This window comes from Podarcis gaigeae (genome assembly GCF_964106915.1).
Source record: "Podarcis gaigeae genome assembly, chromosome: 10".
NCBI lineage: Eukaryota > Metazoa > Chordata > Lepidosauria > Squamata > Lacertidae > Podarcis > Podarcis gaigeae.
Window position 1 is genome coordinate 26,046,887 of NC_139686.1, and position 23,869 is coordinate 26,070,755.

Below are 23,869 nucleotides of genomic sequence, written 5' to 3' on the forward strand. Positions count from 1 at the left end.
GATCCTTTACAAATACTTCTGTTTGATGTGCTTTTTCTCAAACCGGCTTCAATCCAACTAGAAAACCTAAGCCACATTCACTTAATGCTTAAGAATAGTGTGTGCATTTAAGACAGCCATCGTGCCTTTGCAGATAAGTGTGCATACACAGAATACAGCTTCATAAATAGAGTTCTGGGGTGTGGGTTGCAGGGGGCGGAAAAACCAAAAAGGTAATGTATATTGAATGAAGACATCCCTGCCCCCACTCTGATGTGAACAACACTATACAAATGTGGCTTGAAACCCAGTGCGGAAAAACAACCTTGCTGCATTTTAAGCCACTAATGTGAACATGACCTTAAGCTCCACAGCTTTCAATGGGTCTTATTCCTAATTCCTTAGAATTCCCACTTTGACTTCTGCGTCATCCCTGGGAATTCTCATTTCCTCTTTCTCTGTGCCAAAGCTAGGAACAAAATCTAGCGTGTGTTGGTCACATAGCTTTCTCATAATTATTATGCGTGAAAATTGATTTTTATTTTTTATTTGGAGGAGAAGATAATGATCATATGGGGATCACTGGCCATGTGCAAACGCAAGGAAGATTTGCATTCATTTACATTAGTTCAAGTTCATTTTGCTACTTTCAAAACTGTATCCAGTAATCAAAACAATATATGGCGCGCCATTTGTGAGGTTCTGCTTTATCCATCTTGAACTGCGAACAGAGTTCAGAAGATTAACAAGTGCAAAACAAAACTCTAGTTACATGATAAGCTGAAATTCTATACCAAGTCAGACAATCAGTCCATCCAGCTCAGAATCCACACTGACTGGTAGCAACTCTGTCTATCTCAGCCCTACCCAATGATGCAAGGGAATAGAATGAGAATCCTTCACAGAGAGCAGCTGGAGTAATCTAGTACAGTGTCCTCTCCTGCAGCAGCTCAGATCCAAGGGAGATTATGGCACTCACACTTTGAATAGTAGCATCCTCACTTCTTCTCATGCAAGAGGGTTCCCCCTCTGCTCTCCTTACACCTCATAAATTATCAGCAACTCTTGATGCCTCAGCCCTGGCTGCTTATAATTCTACAAACACAGATGTTTTAGGCCCATACACAGTATTATAATTAAACAACCACTTAGAGGTTTTATTTACAGTTAAGTATTATACAGCATTTGTTACATTACTAGAAACAAGCTGGTTCAAACTGGGGTTTTTGAATGTTACTGCACAAGTATGATAAGGAAGCATGGTCATCAGGACTGGGGCACCAGCAGCCATCATGAACACTGCACACATGAGGAAGGAATAGCCTTCAAGGCACCAAGCCTGAAGGTGTAAAACTGACTAAATGGGATGGGCATATCTGTTGACAGACACAATGTCACACCCATCAATACTGGCAAACTTGAAGACACAAAAAGATACATATGGAATGCATCCTTGTAGTGCTGGATTTACGTACAGTATAAACTAAACAAGCTATAGCTTAGGACCCCACTCTCTTGGGGGCCCCCAAAAAATTAAAGGAAAAATAACCACTGGATGTACATTTCCAAAATATAGATAAAAAACAAATAAAACCTACATACAGCAAAAGTATTTTGTGTTGTGTAGGCTCCTATTTGTTATGTGCAAATGGCTTTAGATACCTATTAGGTCCATAAATTACCATATAGCATATATTAAACACAAAAAACAGTGACAATTTGTTGTTGATAAAGGACAGCTGGACATATAAAGGGCCCCATTACCTTCAGTAGCTTAGGACCTCATCAAACCTAAATCCAGCCCTCCATCCTTGTATGAACCAATTACTGTCAAGATCCATAAATCTTTATGCATCAGTCAAATATTACTTCACTTTTCTAACGTCCTCTTCCCAGAACCAGGGGGAAAATGGGAATGGGACTTTTAAAAAATGTCATCACATCACTGCTGCTTTTCTGTTAGGTGTCACTGGGCCCCTCCAGACATGCTTTTTATTGTGCATTCGTTATGATTTGGGTTCGTGATGCTATTAGGATAGTCATTTGTGAACCCGCGTTCAATCCTGTTTGTGCCTACAAAAGTTCTGGGGCGGCCACACTGCATTATTTCTAATCAGTGCATTTTACGTAAATTCCTGCTGAAATTCCACAGCTTTTTATGCCACAAATGCTCCAGTTTATTTTTGCACCACTTTTGTGGCAGTATAGCCCCTCTGGACAGCAATAACGTGGTGGCATCAGGGAACCATCACACACAAAAACACTAAAGTGGAATAAATTCACCACAAATCCACTCTTCTTGTCTCAAGAACATGTTGTGGAGTACACCCGTAATAAAACATTAGTCTGGAAGGGCCCACAGAATAGTTTTCTTGTTCTCTCCAGAGTCACAGTCCCATTCTCTATATATCATAGCACACCATCGAAGAAAATAAACCCAAGGTACTTACCATCTGTTTATGGCTTGGAAAGAAGGTTTGCTCCACAAGAGGGAACTTCTCAGGACCCAGAGAGTTGAAGATTTTAATTAGCTGAGAGAACTAAAATGGAAAGAAAAAGGATTCATATAACTTAACAAGCACATACATATAACAATTCCTATCCTCAGGGGTGGACTTTGGCAATATAGCAACCTGAGGAAGGACAAAATCTGCCAGTGGCGTAGCGTGGGGGGTGCAGGGGGGGCCGGCCGCACCGGGCGCAACATCTGGGGGTTAGGGTTAGGGGGCGCAAATCCAAGGGTTAGGGAGCGCAAATTACTTGCCTTGCCCCGGGTGCTGACAACCCACGCTACGCCACTGAAATCTGCTCCCCTCCCATTTCTTATTTTTACAATAACTTCTTTTGGTACATTTGCTTTTAAAATGGATATTCTGAATATTATTATTATTTTGTGCCCCCTCATCTCAGCACCCTATGGGGAACTGCCCACACCACCCTAAATCCAGCACTGTTGTCCTGCCCAAGGCCATCATCTTCTCCCCCAAAGAGCAAGAGCAAGAAATGGAACCTGCGGTAGGGGCATGAAGATTCCAAAACCACTCCTACTGAGTTCTATGTGGAAGCACAACCTTGGGACAACTTGGGACAGATGCACAAAACCAAATATTCACAATAGACACTGGCAATTCCAGGAGCAAATTTATGCCCCCCCCCCCAATGTCAAGGCAAACTCCTTGACCAGCTCCCCAGTGAATGGATCCTACAGATAAAAGTAAAGTTCATTTGGGAACAATACTTTGCAGGGGGCAAAAATTTAGAGGCCAATTATGGGCAGCAGCAGGAGAAGCATTGCTTTCCTTTGCTGCTTGTGCTCCAAAAAATCCCACCTGTCATAATAAAAGGCCTTTTAACTTAGGGTGCTACTTAGAAAATTAAAGTGCACATACTCTTCATAGAATCATAGAATCATAGAGTTGGAAGAGACCACAAGGGCCATCGAGTCAAACCCCCTCCCAAGCAGGAAACACCATCAGAGCACTCCTGACATATGGTTGTCAAGCCTCTGCTTAAAGACCTCCAAAGAAGGAGACTCCACCACACTCCTTGGCAGCAAATTCCATTGTCGAACAGCTCTTACTGTCAGGAAGTTCTTCCTAATGTTTAGGTGGAATCTTCTTTCTTGTAGTTTGGATCCATTGCTCCGTGTCCGCTTCTCTGGAGCAGCAGAAAACAACCTTTCTCCCTCCTCTATGTGACATCCTTTTATATATTTGAATATGGCTATCATATCACCCCTTAACCTCCTCTTCCCCAGGCTAAACATGCCCAGCTCCCTTAGCCGTTCCTCATAAGGCTCGTTTCCAGGCCTTTGACCATTTTGGTTGCCCTCCTCTGGACACGTTCCAGTTTGTCAGTGTCCTTCTTGAATTGTGGTGCCCAGAACTGGACACAGTACTCCAGGTGAGGTCTGACCAGAGCAGAATACAGTGGCACTATTACCTCCCTTGATCTAGATGCTATACAGTACTCCTATTGATGCAGCCCAGAATTGCATTGGCTTTTTTAGCTGCCGCGTCACACTGTTGGCTCATGTCAAGTTTGTGGTCAACCAAGACTCCTAGATCCTTTTCACATGTACTGCTCTCAAGCCAGGTGTCACCCATCTTGTATTTGTGCCTCTCAATTTTTTTTGCCCAAGTGCAATACTTTACATTTCTCCCTGTTAAAATTCATCTTGTTTGTTTTGGCCCAGTTCTCTAATCTGTCAAGGTCGTTTTGAAGTGTGATCCTGTCCTCTGGGGTGTTAGCCACACCCAAAGAAGTGGGTCTTCGACCCCAAAGAAGTGCAAAAATTATATGGCATGGTTTTATGCCTCTCAGATATTGATGGTCTTCATCATTTGTCTAAATAAACAAAACTATTCCTTCAGGGGGGAAATTAAATATTTGAGAAAATCCAGAAATCTTCCAACAGCATGTGACAGTGCAAAAAGTCACCAGCAAGCCCAGTCAGAGATCGGTGCATGCAGATAAATAAAATAGCCTGCCATTTCCCCCTGCGATTATTGTTGGCAACACAGGTTGTTGACCCAGCATAAAGAAGCGAAATTGCCTCTCTTAACTACTTACACTAACCCTGAACATCTGATGAGAAAAGCAAAATAAAACTGTTTTGACTAGCTCAGTGAGCAAACATAAGAAGTTACAGCTGTGTGTTTAAGTGTGTGTATATGAGAGAGGATAGACACAACAAGCAAAAGAGGAGTGTATGTTAGTCACTGTACAATTATGTAGCACATTCAAAGATAAAAACATGTGTGATCTATCTTTTATATGCATGCTGCAGTTCACATGGGGGCAATCTGCCATTCCTTCACCAGGTTATGCCAATCCCTGGGTCCCAAACTTGTACAAAGCGGCAGCAGCAGCACACAAAAAATGTTTATTTATTTGCTTCCAAAAAGTATACCCTGCTTTTCAAATGCATTTGCATTGCTCAGGGCAGCTGTGTTGCATTGCCCACAACCTGGTCACAGGTAGAGAAGGCGCTTTCTTTTTCATTCTGACCCCATCATGCTTTAGACACTGGTGTGGCACAGAGAAAGGCCTCTCCAAGAGATCAAAGAGAACAAATAGGCTGATAGGGGAGGACCTCACAGCATATCATTTATATATTACGTATTTGTAAGTGCTTTTAGCCTGCACTGGAATGCATGCTACCACATACCAATAATGCTGTATGAAATGCACTTCACATGGGTGACCTATAATAGCTTTCCTACTTCGCTTTGGAAAAAAAAGATATAAAGGGGAAAAAAATAAGGAAAGGTAATTAAACTTTCACTGTCTCTGGAGGGCCAGTAAAGAAAACAACATTTAAGAGAGAATATTTTATCCATCTATGGTGGTACCAGTTTGCTATCTCTCCCAGCTGCTTCTCTTTGTCAGCGTACATTGTAGCCTTCTTTATCTTTGAACTCTGAAGCCTTAGTTTTAACGGGCATCTTTAGAATGTACTTGTGCCCACCTGAAACAAGTTCATGGGGAATAATAACCTTTTGCTGAATAGTTTTCCTTGCTTGCTTTGCATACCTCAGCCAAATATACTAATTAATTAATTAATTAATTAATTGTTATGTTTGTGTGACCACAATAAGTGAGCTAACATCATCTGATGGTTTTAGCACCAGCATCTAGATAGGTATCAGGGAAATGAATCTTCCAACCATCTTAGCACCAGCTGCCCTGTGGGAAGGATCCTGGTGGCTTTTAATAAGTTGATGCTGTTTACTGCCATTTAAAAGAACATATGTTAATGTATCCTGGAAGGTGGGATATAAATAATTGTCATAATAAGTAATATTGGTTTGCTTTGCTAATTCCAAGTAGCATGAAATACCATCACACTGTGGACAATCTAGTACCATATGGGAAGGTTAAATTCTGACATGGAAGTAAAATAAATAAATAAAGGAAAACATGCTAATCTGAGTGAAAATAAAGAAATAATCTTGATCTGCAACCCAAGACTTGTTTATTTCTATGTTGTATATTGTCAGGGAACTGCCATCGGAGGGACAGGTGGTGGACAGGCTCCAGGAGAATAGGAGAGAATCTGCAGCAGAGGAAGGAACCAGCAGGGGGAGTGCAGGAGTCACAGCGGAGGGGAGGCTCTGGGATACTTCTAGTGAGAATAGCGAAGAGGTAACAAGACCCCCATTAGGAACTCCCACCCTTCGCCGGAAACTGTCACGCAGAGAGTCACGAAGGCGCATGTCCGTCAAACAGCTTTTATGTTGGCGTAAATTCCGTAGATGCCCACTGTCAGATTCTACCAGCGACTGACGGAGTCATGCTTTGGGGGCTCCGTTAGTGCCTCGGTTTGGATGACCAGCCAAACCCCAGAGGGATCAAGCTTTTACGCACAAGCAGCTCACTATCCCATCACATATATGTAGCACATTTTCAGCAAAATATTGATGAGCAGATGCCTAATTTCAAATATTTACTTTGTAGCTTACATATCTTCAGCAGAGTAATATTAATTCCCAAAGTTTGCTGTATCAATTTCTCAATAGTCTGCTATAATTTCAGGTCGGTATTCCTTGCCAGAGATGACCTCAGCAATGTAAGTTGTGCTTGAAATGCATATCTGACCCATATCCAATCAAGTAAGCCAAAAACTGTTTCCAATGCCAATTTGACCTCAGTGATTTTATTAAGCAGTAGTGGGAGAAAGTAGAGTCTATGAGCTCATCAGGACTTAAAGAATCTGGGCAGCCCAATACCATAAATCACCTTATGATTACACAGTACAAATACTGTATGCCGCACATCCTAGGGGACAATGTAAAGGCACCTGGGACTACCACCTTGCTGAAGCTAAGCAAGTCTGGCTTGGATCATTGCCTAAATGGCTAGCCACCTGGGAACCAACCATATCTACATTTACTTGAGTCCCATGATGGAAAAAATACAGGATATAAATGTAATAAAATATACAAAAATCCTGTACTTGGCAAGCCATGCTTTTCTGCCCCCATCCTGATATGATTAGGGGGAAATGGCACACTGCTGTGTTGTGATCCCTGCTTTCCATTCATTTTTCAGAATTTAAAATCTGCTCTGGAGGATTGGGGGAACAGGTTGGGGGGGGGCACAAGGGGAAGAAAGGGGGGGCAAGTTCCACTGTGTAAGCAGTAATACTTGTGCTGAAGGGACCATGACCTTGTAGTACTTTGAATACCACCCCATGGATCTCTGGAGAGAATGGAACGTTTTAGTCAGACCCTGACACCTGCAGTGCCAGAAGTCTAAGCCTTTATCAGATAAACTATTTGCACATGACAATCCTCCACTCTTCCAGATTACAGTGGTACCTCAGGTTACATACACTTCAGGTTACATACGCTTCAGGTTACAGACTCTGCTAGCCCAGAAATAGTACTTCAGGTTAAGAACTTTGCTTCAGGATGAGAACAGAAATCGTGCTCCGGCAGCACAGCAGCAGCAGGAGGCCCTATTAGCTAAAGTAGTGCTTCAGGTTAAGAACAGTTTTAGGTTAAGTACAGACCTCCGGAACGAATTAAGTACTTAACCCGAGGTACCACTGTACTTAATTCCAGGCCAGTGGAAAATCCAGTGTGTGGTTGCCACATGGCAGACAAACAACACTTATAAAGTCCTGAGTTGCCTGTGACAATGTTCTCTCAGCAAAAGCCGAAGGCCTGCTTTCCTCAGTTCAGCTATTTGGCCTATTAGGTATTGAGTTGGGCAGAATCCTCAGTCTCACAGCACACCTGGTGTGCTTGAAACAAAATAACAACAAAATAATTTAGATTTACCAAAACAACCAAAGTATTAAATTGGGAGCTTTTTGCAGTACGGGGATCCTCAACTCCCCTCTCATTTCATGTAAGGAAGCTTAAGAATGACACCTACCACCCAGGGCTTGCTGCAAAAATTGTAGATGGAGAAAAGAGAATTGACACTGTGGACTCCACCATATTGGAGGCCGATGATGAGGCTGCGGAAGTCCTCTCCTAGTGCCATGCTGTAAGCATGCTGCCGGATGAGAACAAAGTCAGGCTTGAAGGATCTAGAAGACATAATCAGAGGACAATTCTTAAAAGTCAGTCAAGTCATCCACTTCCTATCAGTTACTTTCTTTTTTGCTTCCAATGCTTTTCCTTCCTATAAGTCTAAGATTTCAAAAAAGCACCAGTTATTGTTATTATATTAAAGACATCAATAAATAAAATCCTTCATTTTAGGATTTATGAAACAGAACTGAGAGGACTCCAGGTACATTTCTCACAGTTTCCATTATGGGCTCAGACAGGAAGGCTCATACAGGAATGATCTACAACAAGAACTAAAGATAATAAATTAGGAATGGAAAAGTGTCTTTCCAGCCGTTCTCATATGAAAACTTTGGATGGCTTTGGTGGCAATTTTTTGCAATGTGCTGCACAGATGACAGAGCAAAAGCAGTTGCTGAATTCTTAAAGACCAATTTAAAGATCACCACATGGCATTTATGAATGAAAATATCTATCCATTAAAGACATATGGTCACTTTTTAGAGAATGTTTTCCCACAGAGAACACAAAGTGAGCATTGTCGGTTTTGTCATAGGCTGCATATATACCATACATTTAAAGCATAACCCCCCAAAACCTGTTGTTTGTTAAGGGTACTGGGGATTGTAGCTCTGTGAAGAGTAAACTACAGCTCCCATAATTCTTTGGGAGGGGAAGTACCTTAAATGTGTGGGGTATATGCAGACACAGACTTCCTAGTTGATAGAAGAGTTCTCCTTTTGAGGTTTGCTTATTTATTAACTAAAACCAGTGGTGTAGCGTGGGGGTGCAGGGGGGGCCGGCCGCAACATCTGGGGGGGGCGCGCTCGCGCTCGCAGCTATCTGCCCCCTGCTAAAATCCACGGGTTAGGGAGCGCAATGCCACTACCGATTTCATGAGGAGGGGGGGTTGCGGGCTCCCGATCCCGCCCCACACTCCCGCGAGGCTAGCCCCAGCCTCGCGGGAAGCGGGGATTCCCTCAATTTGCATCCCCCCGCGGCACCAGCCAATCGGCTGGCGGCGGGGGCGGGCCTTCAATAGGCCACTTAAGGTCGGGGCAGCCCTCGGCTCGCCCCTTTTCTCCCCTTGCAGCGATCCTGGCAACGAGAAGCAATAAAGGGAGTATTGTCAGCTTTAGCGCCCTCTACCCTAAGGTCTTATAATAAAGCCTGGTTAGATTTTACATCCTTCCGCAGGAAAAAGGAGCGGTTCAAGCCAGGCAGGCCACCGTCCAAGTCCGAAGTCATAGAGTATTTGGTTCACCTGCGCGACTTAGGCCGCGCCCCCAAAACTCTCAATATTCATTCAGCGTCAATATCCTTCTTTTCTAAAGCCTTGTTTTCTGTCGACCCCTGTTCACACTTCGTGGTGCGCAAAATGCTGGAGGGTTGGCGCAGGTCCACACCTCGCAGCCAAGACGTTAGAAGGCCCATTACACTTGACATACTCACACAAATCCGCTTCAAGCTAAGGGCCCTGTGTTGGTCTAAGTATGAAGCGAGATTATTCTCCGCCGCATTCTCCTTCGCATTCTTTGGGGCCTTGCGCATTGGTGAGGTGGTCTGCACGGACCGCCTGTCACAGAGGGGTCTGTTGTTTGAGGATGTGACGGTGGCTAGCTCGCATGTGGTGCTAAAGATCCGTAGTTCCAAGACGGATCAGCTCGGTAAGGGGGCGCTGGTTCGCCTCCAAGCAACCCTGAAGGCTGGTCCTTGCCCTGTTAAGGATGCCAGGAAATACCTGTATTTAAGGCCAAAGGCAAGCGGCCCCTTTTTTCTACACGCCGACGGTTCCCCCCTTTCCAAACAGCAGTTCACAAGGGTTATGCGTAAAGCGATTGCAGCCATTGGTCTCCCACAGGAGGAGTATGCCGCTCACTCTTTCCGCATTGGCGCAGCCACCACCGCCGCCCATATGGGTTTACCGGCGGAGAGGATTATGGACATGGGGCGTTGGAAATCCAACGCGTATAAGGGTTACATCCGGAAGCCTCGTTAATTCCCCTATGGCTTTCCCCCCTAGCAGCACCCCCCACCCCCTGTCTTCCCCTTGACCGGTATTTTCTGTTCTTTCATTCCAGGAGCAAGTGTGGTGCGACTGTGGATTATCGGCCACAGCATTGTGCATTGGGCAAAGCAACGCGCGGACCGTAGGGGTCGGGTTGCTGACCTACTGCTGCCTAGCAACGTCAAAGTAGTATGGATCTCCAGGCGGGGCATGCTCTGGGAGGAATTTCTCCCGGCTATAGCCGGGAGAATAGCGGTCGAGGGTTCACCTGACGCCTTGGTCATTCAACTGGGCGAGAACGACCTGGTTTGCAGAAAAGGGGTGAACCTGATGTGGAACATTATTAAGGACTTGGAGTTCTTGAAGGCATCTGTCAGGGTTTCAGGGACAGAGAGCGAGGGGGAGGGGTCCCAGGGTGACGAGGAAGAGGACGACGATGACCCGAGGTTGTCAGTGAGTCCGTCAAGTGAATCCGAGGATTCCCAAAAGGGAGCCCCCCTGGTCAGGCCAAGGGGCAGTAGAGAGGGAAGCAGTCAGAAGCAGGGGAACGAAGAGGGAATCCCCAGTGGGGGTTGGAGATCGGGACCGGCCTCTCCGTCGGAACGGAGTGAAGGGGGTGGAGTTACCAGTGTGTCAGAAAGAGCAGAACAGGGAGCAGAGAGGGGAAGGAGTTCGGAGCAGAACATCCTGCCGGAAGGGGAGGAGTGTAGTACCGAGAGTAGCGTAACGGTCGAAAGGAAGGTCAGAGGCAACGTACGCGCGCCAAGTTCAAATGTGGAGGCGCGCGGAAATGAGGAGAGCCCTGAGGAGGAGCCTGGTCCCAAAGCACGAAGGAGGGGGGAGCAGGCGTCAGAAGACTCAGCCTCGGGGGAGTCCCGAAGGGAGGGAGCACAGGGGGGCAGGAAGACCCTGCGGAAAAGGAAGGAGAGGAAAAGGTGGAGCAGTACAAGCCTCTTAAGCTGGTGCAGGGGCGGGACTGACTCAGAGGGGACTTCAAACATCTAAGGGTAAAAGATGCTGAGCCACGGAGCTTGGATGTAACGACAACAATGTTCTTCAATAAAACCTTTTGTATATAACTTGGACTGGATTTTGGTCTCTTGTGAGCTGGGACCTCGGGTGGCTCTGACAGTATCCCACGTTAATATGACAATAATTTGGTCATCGTTGTTGGAAAGGCGATTTTGGAGGGGTGCGGCAAAACCCGCGGCCATTGACAGGGCCAGGAGGATTGTTGAGCGTACTGTCGCACGTAGAGTTGCCGCCTGGGGCGGTCGTGTCATCAGGCACCCTGAAATACAATACAACAGGGACACGCTCTATCGCTGGGATGGCGTGCATCTATCCGATGCTGGCAATGACATTTGGTTGGCAGATATCTTTCAGGGACTTAGGGATTGGTTACAGGTTCGAGGGTATTGGCGGTGAGCCGGATAATCCGGCTCAGGTGGCGGTAGGCATTGGCCGGGGTATTGTTATGCAAATGAGGACGGGGGGAGGAGCGCCATCACCTCCCCCAATGCTTGAAGGGTAGTTCGTTAAAGGACTCCGAGGGGCGTCGCCTCGTCCGAAACCGACGGAGGCTAGGGCCTAAAGCGCGCCCCCGAGTGGTAACCCCTCGGGGAGCGCCTAGGGATACGCATCTCGGGTAGCTCCCCCTGTTGGTGTTTAACCCTTCCCGGTTAGACCGGATAGTCGGTTAGGGGCCAACGCCTAAGCCAATACCTCTCATACCTGTAATCAATAAAGTTGTGGCCATTTTCGCCCATTAACTCTAAACTCTTGTGTCCGGTGTCTTTATTTATCACACTTGTGGGAGGGGAGGGAATAGCCACGCAAATTACTTGCCTTGCCCCGGGTGCTGACAACCCATGCCACGCCACTGACTAAAACATTTATATACTGCTGTATCACAAAAATACACAGCAACAGTTTATACCTACCTACCTATCTACACCCCCACCAAACTTTTTATCATAAAAAAGTTAAGAACAAGTTAAAAGCAAAAAGAAGTTAAAATCAAGCACCAATAGACTATTGTGGGAAGGTTGCTGGTCTGAATCTTCCTTGGATAGAATAGACAAGTATAGAAGAGCTGCTTCTCACCTCTTGAATTCCCCTCCCTTGTAGATTAAATCTAAACATTTTAAAGCAGTTTTATAACTGGAGCTGTTTATTATTCAGGGTGTTTTCTGATGAATTGGGTTTCAAACTTGGGAAAGTGTTTTAATATTTATTGGGTTACTTTTATTTCATTTCACTGAATTACTTTTTAGGCACAGTTTTTCATCACAAGAAGAGCTCTGCTGGATCAGACCCAATATCAAACCAGTCCAGTATCCTGATTCATACAGCAGCCAGCCATGTCTTCAGGATGCCCACAAGCCAAAAGCAGTGTCCGAAGTGAGGCAGAGCCACTGCGCTAGCTTCCCACCAGGTGAGTCACCATTGCCTACTGAGAGACAGACGGGTGAGGTGGTCCAGCGCATTTGCTTCCTGCTGATTCCCCTGCTGCCTCACCCCTCTCCCTCCTGGTAGGCAACAGGCCCCCAACTGCTAGGAAACTAGCATAGAGGCTTAGCCCCACCTGGCAAAAGCTATACGCCTTCGAGAGATTATTTTCGCATCTGTTGTGGGACACCTGAGAATTGTAGAACACGAGTGAGCAGTATTTAGATCAGAAGCTACTGATATATCTTGGGGTGATTTGCAGTGTTTCTTATTTATTTTGACTTCATAAAATGTATTTACTGCTTGATTGTTATAACAAACACAATCACACAACCAGTTTACAAAATAATAATAATGAATAACAATCAAGACATTCAACAAAATTAAACCAGCAACCAATTAACTAGCTGCTGTTTCCCTTTTATTATAGGTCCTTTGATATTAATGTTAGCTCTTAATGTCTCTGCCATATAGGACATCAGGCCAAATGGGAAGGCCTAGCATGCTGAACTAGGCCCAGGGGTGAGGTTTCCCCATAACTGCCTCACACAGGCAAGATTCAGGTAGGTAGGCATGTTGGTCTGACGCAGTCTAAATAAATAAATAAAAATTTAAAAAATTGTCCAGTAGCACCTTAGAGACCAACTAAGTTTTTTCTGGGTATAAGCTTTCGTGTGCATGCACACTTCTTCAGATACACTGAAACAGAAGTCACCAGACCCTTATATATAGTGGGACAGTGGGATGGGGTTTTTCTCAGAAGGGTAGTAGGAGAAGGGTGATTGACTCAATGGGTATGGCAAACCTGTTGACGACTGTTAACAACCGCAATTAGTCCTACAGGAAAAAGCAAGGGATAGTATGCAGATGACCAAAAATAACTTTAGCATATGTAATAATCCAATATCTCTATTCAAACCAGGTCTGAATAGCTTATACCTGAAAGCTTATACCCAGAACAAACTTAGTTGGTCTCTAAGGTGCTACTGGACATTTTTTTCTTTTTTCTTTATTCACACAGGCAAAAAAGAGAGGCCCCCACATTCAAGAAACCCTGCTTGGCTGTCCGGGATCAGGACCTGCTGTGGGCTTGAAACCTTGAAACCTGACAAGCACCATGCTCAGCTGACCAGCATGTTGTGACTAAAGAGGAGATTTGGAACTGAACTGTTTTCTCAGGACTCAGGGCAAAGAAGGGAGAATAAATAATTAGGCAATAAGATGTGACAGGCTGCACACTGCTGTGGTATTATTGGCCTCCTCAGGCAAAGTTCTGAGGCATAAATCCACATATATGTCACTTCAGCTAGCTGAGAAGAACGATAATCTCCCAAAGAATGTCCTTTTTCAGGTATGCCTGAGCTAATAGGAAACAACAGTGATTACCTTAGAACAAACCCTGCGATGCACTGCAGCACCTCATGGACAGTCATTCACATGGGTCTTACTGAAGTAACAGGGCAGCATTGCTTTATCCTTTAGTGTAAATAGCTGAAATCATATTACAGTCATATGTGACAGAGACTTCAGGTGTAATATCCTTAGTGTTCTCTGGTTCAAGTAATTGCTGTGATGGCTAAATAAAAACCCAAGACTAGAGTGAATCTGAGTCAACTATTCACAGTTTCACAAACAGTGGTCAGCAAAATTGGCAGCTGCCACAACTCTCTATATTTTCTGACATACAAAGGCTTGTCTCTGACTTGCTGAGCTTTGGAGACATTCACAGTATCCCAGATGCAAATTATAGCTTTAGTCCCCCTAACTTGAGCCCCCTGCAATCTTTTTTCTTTTCTTTTTTTGGTAGGAGGCGAAGGTTTAAAACTTCCTTCTTCCTGTGATTCCCCTTGTGCTGCTCAGCTGAATGGACTTTCAAGAAGGAAGGAAGGGAAGTAGGAGAAAGGAGGAAGGAAAGTGGGGGAAGGTAAGCTTTTTTGGGGGGAGCTGCATCCCTTCTTAACTGATCTGTGGGAGAGTATGCTGTGGGCCATGTGTGATTAAGCAGTGGGTCAGAAGCAGGTCAGGGAGTGCAGATTGCAAACTGCTGAATTAGGGATAGGGGGGAAAGCATGTTCCATGGAGACTATGCATACTGACTGGAGAATGTGCATATTGCCCGAAAAATACACAAAAGCAGTTGAGATATGCATATTCATGAAGGCCTGTTGGAGATTATGCATATTGGCCAGAGAATGTACAGAACTCAGTCAAGATGTGTGCATTCCCCAAAGCTTTTGGGAATTATGGATAATGGTTGTGAGAATGTACAAAAATCCCCCCCCCCCCATATGTAGGAGAAGAAAAGATCTCATTGAATGTAAATGATATGTACAACTCTAAATAAAAAGAAATGTATATCATGTAAATACTATTACCAATATAAATATAACATAAATACGATTACTAATAAGTTATTTTCTAACAATGTTCCTATGCTATGTAGGTGACTATCTTTTTGTGCCTTATGGTGCAGATACATGACACACATTCTACAATCTTCAAACTGTATGCCTTCCCTCACCCTTTTTATACTGGCTAGTTTTATCATATTTACCAGCTCTCAGATCCTCAAAATTCAGTCTTTTATGGTACGAGTTCTTTTTTCCAGTGGGAACCTTTTTTTTTTTTAACATAAGCAAACAATTTAACAAGTGGGTTTGTAAGTAAATCATAATTTAAGCAATGGGTCTGTAAGTAAATTGTATCTGGTTATAATGTTAATTTTGTTTCTTACAAACCCCCAAAAGGGCCTGATTTGGGGGCTGATGCCCTCCTATTTCATCACTATTTTCCCTTTGTTTTAAACATCCTGCCCTCAAATATACTATTTATCTTAATCAGCCCATTACTATACCTGCTGATAGATTGTCTAACAAAGATGTATCTCCTATTTCCTCATTATAACAAACCATTAAAAATGGTGACTCAATTTTCTCTTGTATACCTGTTCTCAACATTGACCATATTCTTTGACTTTTATCAGTTTTTTGTGTATAAATACTATTTTTTTTCTTGCATGCAGAATAAGTAGTTTTCTTAAATCTATGCACTAAATACAAATAAAACAGGATTCTCCAGGGAATCCTTCCTTGATCTCAAGGTAAAGGACCCCTGGACGGTTAAGTCCAGTCAAAGGCGACTATGGGGTTGCGGCACTCATCTTGCTTTCAGGCCGAGGGAGCCAGTGTTTGTCCACAGACAGCTTTCCAGGTCATGTGGCCAGCATGACTAAACTGCTTCTGGTGCATAAAGGACCGTGACAGAAGCCAGAGCGCATGGAAACACCGTTTATCTTCCCGCCGCAGCGGTACCTGTTTATCTACTTGCACTGGTGTGCTTTTGAACTGATAGGTTGGCAGGAGCTGGGACAGAGCAACGGAAACTCACCCCGTTGTGCGGATTCAAACTGCCAACCTTACGATCGGCAAGCCCAAGAGGCCTGCTCCCTTATATATCAAGGTAGCATACATAAGACACTCTCATTTTACCTCCACAACAATGTGAGTTAGGCTGAGAGATGGTGCAAACCAAGTCACAAAGTGAGCTTCATGACTGGACAAGGATTTGAACCATATATATATATATATATATATATATGCGCACCATAGTGGATTTTATGTGGATCTTTATAACAACTGTTCACAGTTATATCTCAGGATAATGTTCAGATGTTATTTGGAAAGGGTGCGTGTGATTAAAAATGAACCAGAAGGGAAAAGGGGGCTTGGAAAGTGGATTGTTTCCCAGGATCAAGTGAAAGTCATCTGGAGTTCCATATGTGAACAACAGAGTAGAATCAGACCCTCAAATGCTAACCTTTGTCCCCCCCCTTTAAAACTAGACTCAATAAATGGCCATGATGAAAGGAGGCAAATTAAGATAAGAATGATACATGACCAAAAACAAAACAAATTTAAATAGGGCTTTCATCTTTCTTGTGATTTAACTATCAAAAACCTGAGTCCTGGTGAGCGACAACTCCTTCAGATAAGGAATATGGGATGTGAAAGAACTTTGGAAGGTATTAATACCCCCAATCTTTCCCTGCCCTTGTCTGCTAACAGTATTTTTTATTTTTATTTTCTGGCAGCTGCCTCCACTCCAAATGTTTTCCCAATAACTGTCAGCATCTTTCTCACACATAGGCTGGGCGCCAGCTGCTGAGGAGTTAAAGAGGGACATTATTCATCCAGAAGATAAGCAAACCCACAACGAGAGTAACCCCCCTGCCCCAAGCAGCTGTTTAATAGCAGCAACTGGAGAAGAGACGGCAAAAGGCTGAGAAAAAGAGAGAACTTTCTATCCCCCCCCCCCACACCACTTTTAAAAGAAATCATGGTGATGGTGACAGATTAAGTCAAAGTAATTTGTATAACTGCATAATTTCTAGACCTTATATATATCAATCTGTCTGGGATGCTTATAGCCAGATCCCATGAGCCACCCTATTGTCAAGTAAGAGTTTTAACATGGGATGAAATGGCTGCTGTGTCATGACTAGCAATATAGCACTCATATTTATCCAGAAAAGAACATTTCAAGGAGGGTAACGGCATTTGTTGTCATCATTGTCAGGCGCAATATAGATGCGAGGCTGCTGAAGAAATCCCGGTCTTCTGACAAGCAATATTCCAGTTACATTGGCACCTAATTTGTTTCCTGCCTCAAGGTGTTGGTGATGCCATTTAAAGCCCCCAAACACTTTGGGACTCGGATAAATGAAAGATCATATGTTTCCACATGAACCTACCTGCATTCTATAGTCATCAGAACAGGCCCTCTTACCTCTTCCTGCCACTCCACGATGGCAAGACATAGTTAATGATTTACTGTAAATGCACAGGTACCTCCAGGTTCAATCCTCCCTAGTGTAAGCAGGAGCTGCAAATCATAATCCCTGTTTTAGTGCTATGTCTGAACCTGGGATTGTGGCATGTTTTGTCTTGGCTTCTGGCCATGATATGTTTGAGCAAAACAAACCATGGTTTCTGATTTGGACATTACAAAACTGGTCATTTGAAATCAACATCTACATCTCCCCCTTCCTCACTTCTTCAGCTTCAGGCCACATGCATCTCTCATCTCTTCCATCTTTGTTCCAGTTTTTGTCGTATTCCCCCATTCCCCTGAGTTAATCCATCCCTCTTTTTCAAACCTACACCAACTCCTGTTTCCCTTGGCCTGCTGCCTTCTCACCAAGCTACTGATTTATGCTTCCAGGCAGGGTTGAGAAGACTTCAGAGCTGCAGGATCTACTTCAATTTAGTTTTTTGCTAGAGCCCCAAGATCCACCACCTAGAGCCAGTTGCACAACACATACACTTAGAATGGAAGAATGCTGAGCCCAGGAATTTATTTTGTGTAACCATTTGGGACGAAGCCCACAAGCCTTCCACCCAAAAATGCATTCCTAGTTACCTCCCCCCTCAACATTCTCACCCTTTAGGCTGGTGTTTTATGGCAGGTGTCTTCTGCAACATGCAATCAACAGAATAATAGTTTGTTTGTAGAGGATTCATTCTGCTTCATTACTTATTCTGCAATGTTTCCCCAATGCTACTGCATGATTGCTACCCGTAGGTGTTATAATGCATCCAAAGTGCACAATGATGGAGGGACATATATTGCAACAAAATGTGACAATAATAAACTGGAATATTTGTTACAGAATTTCCGCAGGAAGTCACAGGGTGTGCACTAATTGGAATTCAAGAACTGAGAGTGCCTTAAAACTTTTGCGGGAGCAAACAGTATTGAGAGCGGGACTACGTATGTCTGCTCCAATAGCATCACAAGCACAAATCACAATGAACGTGCAATCAAAAGGATACCTTCTTGATTTCAGCAATATAACTGGGGGCAATTGTGTTAAATGGGAATGCAAAATCCTTGCTGATCAACTTTAAATCACTCAAAGATCTACAGGTAGATTCTATTCTGCCTTCTGCCCACCCTAGGCTCATGTTTTTCTCCCTTCCCACATACCACCCCTCCTTCCTTATGGCTCCAATTTGCTCTCCTCCTTCTAGGATATTATAAGCAGTTCAGCCAATGGCAGCCAGAGAATGTCTTCAGCTCCTCCCTCTCTTTTTCAGTCACTTCCATCGCCAAAGCTCTATAGTGTGTTTCAGTACAGAGTAATACAATCTGGGCTAACACTGTGCAAAATGTGGATTTGTTTTCTGTTTTTATACACAGCCCTGTTGGAAATATAGACACATGCTATGAAAAAGGAAGGTAACTTCCTTTAATATAGGTTTCCCCAGCGTGCAGAGTAAGAGAAGGCAGTGAATATGGTTTTATTGCATGTATTTTATTAATGTGGACTGTTTCAAGAATTGTTTTAACTACCACTATTTATGTATTACTGTTGCATTTGCTTGTCTTATCATTCTAATAATCTTGTGAACTGCCATGAGTACATTTTCTTGGCAGGAAGGTGTGGTAGAAAGCCTAGCAATAAATATATTTTTTAAACATCATGAAGTTGTCATAAGGCCGTGTATATTCAGGCCACAGACAATCTGGAATTCCTGTGCAACAGGTCACAACTGTGTCAACATCACACACTAGGACTGGCCAACCAGAATCGATAGGAAAGTCACTTTTAATTAAAGGATGAATAGATTTATACCAAGGAAACAGAACAACCCTTGATCTCTCCATAGTTCTGACAGGGGCATTTTAGCCAACCACCATGGTAAGAATGAATGCATTTATACAAAAGCATTGAAATACAAACAGAGACCACAGCATTAAACCACTCCCTCCTGGCACTAAGAATCCCTTTAGGGGCTTTGCTCTTCTCCAGGGCTTGACTCATTGCCCTCTCAGCTTTTGTTATCTCCTCTTGATCAGGCAGGAAAACTTGGTTCTTTATAGCAAGCCAGGCCACTGGTCCATCTAGCTCAGCATTATTCACACTGACGGACAGTAGTTCTCCAGGTTTCAGGTGGAGGTCTCTCCCAACCCTACCTGGAGATGCCAAGGATTGAACTTGGGACCTTCTACACTAAGCTACCACTAAGATATATTGATCTACAATGACTACTACACTTGTGTTTGATCTGTATCTTGCTTCCCATTGTCTGTACCTTTATTGAAAAAGGCTAGACATCACCTTGCCAACAAAGGTCTGTATAGTTAAAGCCATGGTTTTCCCAGTAGTGATGTATGGAAGTGAGAGCTGGACCATAAAGATGGCTGATCACCGTAGAATTGATGCTTTTGAATTATGGTGCTGGAGGAGACTCTTGAGAGGCCCATGGACTGCAAGAAGATCAAACCTATCCATTCTGAAGGAAATCAGCCCTGAGTGCTCACTGGAAGGACAGATCCTGAAGCTGAGGCTCCGGTACTTTGGCCACCTCATGAGAAGAGAAGACTCCCTGGAAAAGACCCTGATGCTGGGAAAGATGGAGGGCACAAGGAGAAGGGGATGACAGAGGACGAGATGGTTGGACAGTGTTCTTGAAGCTACAAACATGAGTTTGACCAAACTGCGGGAGGCAGTAGAAGACAGGAGTGCCTGGCGTGCCATGGGGTCACGAAGAGTTGGACACGACTAAACAACTAAACAACAACAACATAGAGCCCCATAGGTGGTTCTCTAGATCAATCATTGTGGTATATCCATTCTGGTATATCTGTGCTTTATCATACTAAATGCATTATACTAAATGGCGGTCCCCACAGCAGGAGAGATTTAGCTTAAAATGGTACTGAAGTTAGCTGCTAACCTATAAACACAGGTTAACTCACAGTTGTGCAAGGAATAAATTAACCAAGAGATCACCAACAGAACTTTATCAAATCCTCATACTCAGGGCCAGATTTAGGTTTGATGAGGCCATAAGCTACTGAAGGTAATGGGGTCTTTTATATGTCCAGCTGTCCTTTGTCAACAACGAATTGTCACTGTTTTTTTGTGTTGAATATATGCTATATGGTAATTTATGAGCAAATAAGCAAACTAGTGATATTTTAGGGAGCAGGCTAGCAGGCCCATTACTTACATCATAGGAGCCTACATAACACAAAACACTGTTGCTGTGTGTAGGTTTTATTTTATTTGTTTTTTAGCTTATATTTTGGAAATGTACATCCAGTTTTCCCCCTTTAATTTTTTTGGGGGCCCCCAAGAGAGTGGGACCCTAAGCTATAGCTTGTTTAGCTTCTAAGTAAATCTGGCACTGCTCATACTATATTTTTGGCCTGAAATAATAATAATACCACAATATCGAATTCAGTGTTTCTATCTTTTGGCTGATAGGTACAAGTTTATTTTTACACAAAGGTTTAAAAGGGGGCTTGTGTGAAGGGCAGTGTTTTCAGGTCATTTTCAATTCCAGTTGTCCACACATGAGGGCAGCTTCAGCCCATAATGCCCCAATGGGCATCAACCTAATAGATGTACAAAAGAACGTGTTCAAAAGCATCTTCAAATTATATTTTACGATGAATATTATGTAAGGTATGATAGATGCCTGCCTTCTCTTGACTTGCCTAGGACTCTGGACAATGAGAGGTAGGAGTTCAGTCTGGAACACTGGACGGAAATCTGTTTCCTGCCTCCGCACAGATTAATTTGAAGGCTATGGGAATGCTTTCTTTTTTTTCTGAATGAAGTTATAGAGGAGGATAATTAGGGATCCTTTCCAACAGACCCATTAAAAGCATGCTTTCATGCTGACACTGGAAAGCGTGTGAATCTCTTTTCACTCCCCCACCCAGTATCTTCTAAATTACTCCAAGGGTGGTAACACAAGACGGTCGTGCTGTGTTTCCCAAGGGCCAAACTGGCACATGTGTTGAACAAATGCTGAGTGTTTGCAGCAGTATGTCAGAGCAGATATATGTCAAAACACATGCCTTGGGCCGCATATACAAGAATGTCATCCTGAGCACACCTACGCGCTCATTAACAGCCAGATCCACAACACTACTAAGGTGAAGTACCTGGAGTTCAATTTTGGATTCTGGACTGGGCTGCTACGCTCCACAACACACACATCATACACCCCCATGTGCTGTCAGACAGAGAAGTTGTATACAGCCCCTTGTAATTGCTGTGAGGAGGTTTATCACTTGTTCAGGATGGAGAAAATAAAATAACCCCAGAGGGAACAAGGAGATGTGAAGTGGGAAGTTATTGGTTTGTGGGGTTTTTGTTCTTGTTTTTATTATGCATTTTGTGTTTTTATCTTGTATTTTTATGTCATGAACCACCCTGAGATCTACAGATTAAGGGTGGTATACAAATTTGAAGAAGAAGAAGAAGAAGAAGAAGAAGAAGAAGAAGAAGAAAAAGAAGAAGACGAAATGTAAGGGATGAGTTGAGTACAAATTCTAAGTACAGATTCTAACCCACCCCCCTCTCAGCTAAGGGTCTAGGAATTCAGACAAGAAAAAAGACAACTGTATCCAAAATGAACAGACTGAGAAAAATTAAATGAGTTCAGCAGCTAGCATTGCTGTGCACACCCAGACATCAATAAGTTTTTGTATCTCAGAAAAATAATAGTTGTTCTGTGTCCCTGGATGTACCGTAACACAAAATTTATCCATATGTACTTTTCCTTTGCTATGTTTTTCCCATTCTCGTTGCATTACAATGCATGCCTGTGAAAAGCAGGCACAACCCTGAGGAAATTGCTTCCATGCTAATCAAAATTGTGGTGCAGACTCCTGTAATTTGAATAGAATTGTGTCTTGTGAATATCATTCATGGTCCCAACTCCCCACCAACACCCACAGCCTCTTCTTCCCCTGCACATTCCCAGGGAGTTTGCTCACATAGAGATGCTTGTATTTGCATTTTGTGTTGTAAAGAAATAAATAAAACTTAATTGTTATCCTGTTAGAATCACAGAAACTGAAACTTTATACCAAGTTGGACCAGCAGTCAATCTTGCTCAGTACTGCTTACAGTGAATGGCCTGGCAGTCATGGTTTCAGAGAGGTGCAAAAGCCCTACATGGAAATATCAGCGTTTGAACCTGAGACCTTTGCATGTGATCCACAACTGAAACACATGCTTTCTTAAAGCAGGCACTTGAGATCATATAGCGTTGAGGTGGTTACATTTTGCAAGAATCCTTTTAAAATACTGGTTCACAAAAGGAATGGCCACATACACATTTTTTTGACCCAGGGAATGAGAATGGGGTGGGCTAAGGTAAGATGGCAATGCATTTTGGATATTTGTGGATAGAATTTTCTAGCAGTATGGACGCACTCCAAAGTAACACTGCTCCGCTTTTCCAAGATCCAGATTACTATGAAAAACTGCTTCCAAAAGAATCCCTTTCATCAATTAACAAATACACAAACCAAATCAGCCCTTGCTTCCTGAAGTCCTGACTTTGAATAAACTTCACATTCCATCATGCTGGTCAGCCCATAACAGGTTGCTCATAATTATCCATCCCAGATAGTAAGAAAACACAGAGGGTGGAATTCAGTGTTGGACTATTACAAATGCTCCATGGGTCATGGAAGGTGTGCAGAGGGACTGGGGAAGCTCTGTTGCACAAGCAGAGGTCCTTGTGCAGGGCTTCCACTGATGTGGTTTATTAGGTGAATCCCACCCAGATTGGTTTTTTAAAACAGCAACAAGATTGAGATTAATTGTAAAGGGAAAAAAGTTAATTTCAATCACCTGACCACTTTGGTGCCATTCCTTATGACTTGCATGTCCACCATACAGCCAGTGCCTACATATGAAGCCAAGTTCAGTTCTGAAAACTCTGCCTAGAGTGGAAAAATAAAAATTAATGAGATTATTTGATAACAGCAGAAAACACATGAAATAAAACTGACCTATTCCTGGATTTCACTTTCAGACAGAATGTTTGTCTTAACAAAATTTCTACCAGGTAGCAGCATATTTAATTAGTAGTGATTTGTTTGGCAAATGTAAACTGTTTATGGTACAACATTGGTGAGAATGTAAGAAAGTGAGGGAACTGGGCTGAAGAAATTGTTGTTTGTTATATTTTTACCCAAGTGTTTGATCTGAATCAGAGATGAGGAATCAGTGGCGTTGCAGATGTTGGTGGACTACAACTCCCATAAGCCTTTATCACTGGTTGTGCTGGCTAGTGCTGGTGGAAGCTGAAGCCCAACAACATTTGGAGGATCTACTGGACTCTGCAGCCTCCAAGGCACACAGATGATGACTGGCACTAAAATCACAAAACCATACTTATACACATCTGGTTTCTCTGTATTGAAAGCACCAGTTGATTTGTAAATTAGGGGAATCAGGCTCATACCTACTTGCCTAGAAACCTTTCCAAGAAATCAAGGAAATGGGAAGATTTGGGAGTGGGGGATGCAGAGGGTTACATAGCGATAGGGGAATGACACAGTCCTCAAGTTATGTGCTGTTGTGTTGCAACTTGCA

The 23,869-nt window shown here is 43.4% G+C and overlaps 1 protein-coding gene across 4 annotated transcripts in view; it reads right to left on the minus strand.

Moving 5' to 3' along the window:
• Positions 1-23,869, minus strand: part of SYN3 (synapsin III) — a 194,138-nt gene that overhangs the window by 142,509 nt on the left and 27,760 nt on the right. For all 4 annotated transcript variants that reach the window (XM_083700465.1, XM_083700464.1, XM_083700466.1 and 1 more), the window contains 3 exons: positions 23,123-23,214; positions 7,864-8,020; positions 2,430-2,519 (listed from right to left, as the gene is read on the minus strand). In XM_083700465.1, coding sequence (XP_083556591.1) covers positions 2,430-2,519; positions 7,864-8,020; positions 23,123-23,214 — 339 coding nt within the window. The remainder of the gene's footprint in view (positions 1-2,429; positions 2,520-7,863; positions 8,021-23,122; positions 23,215-23,869) is intronic.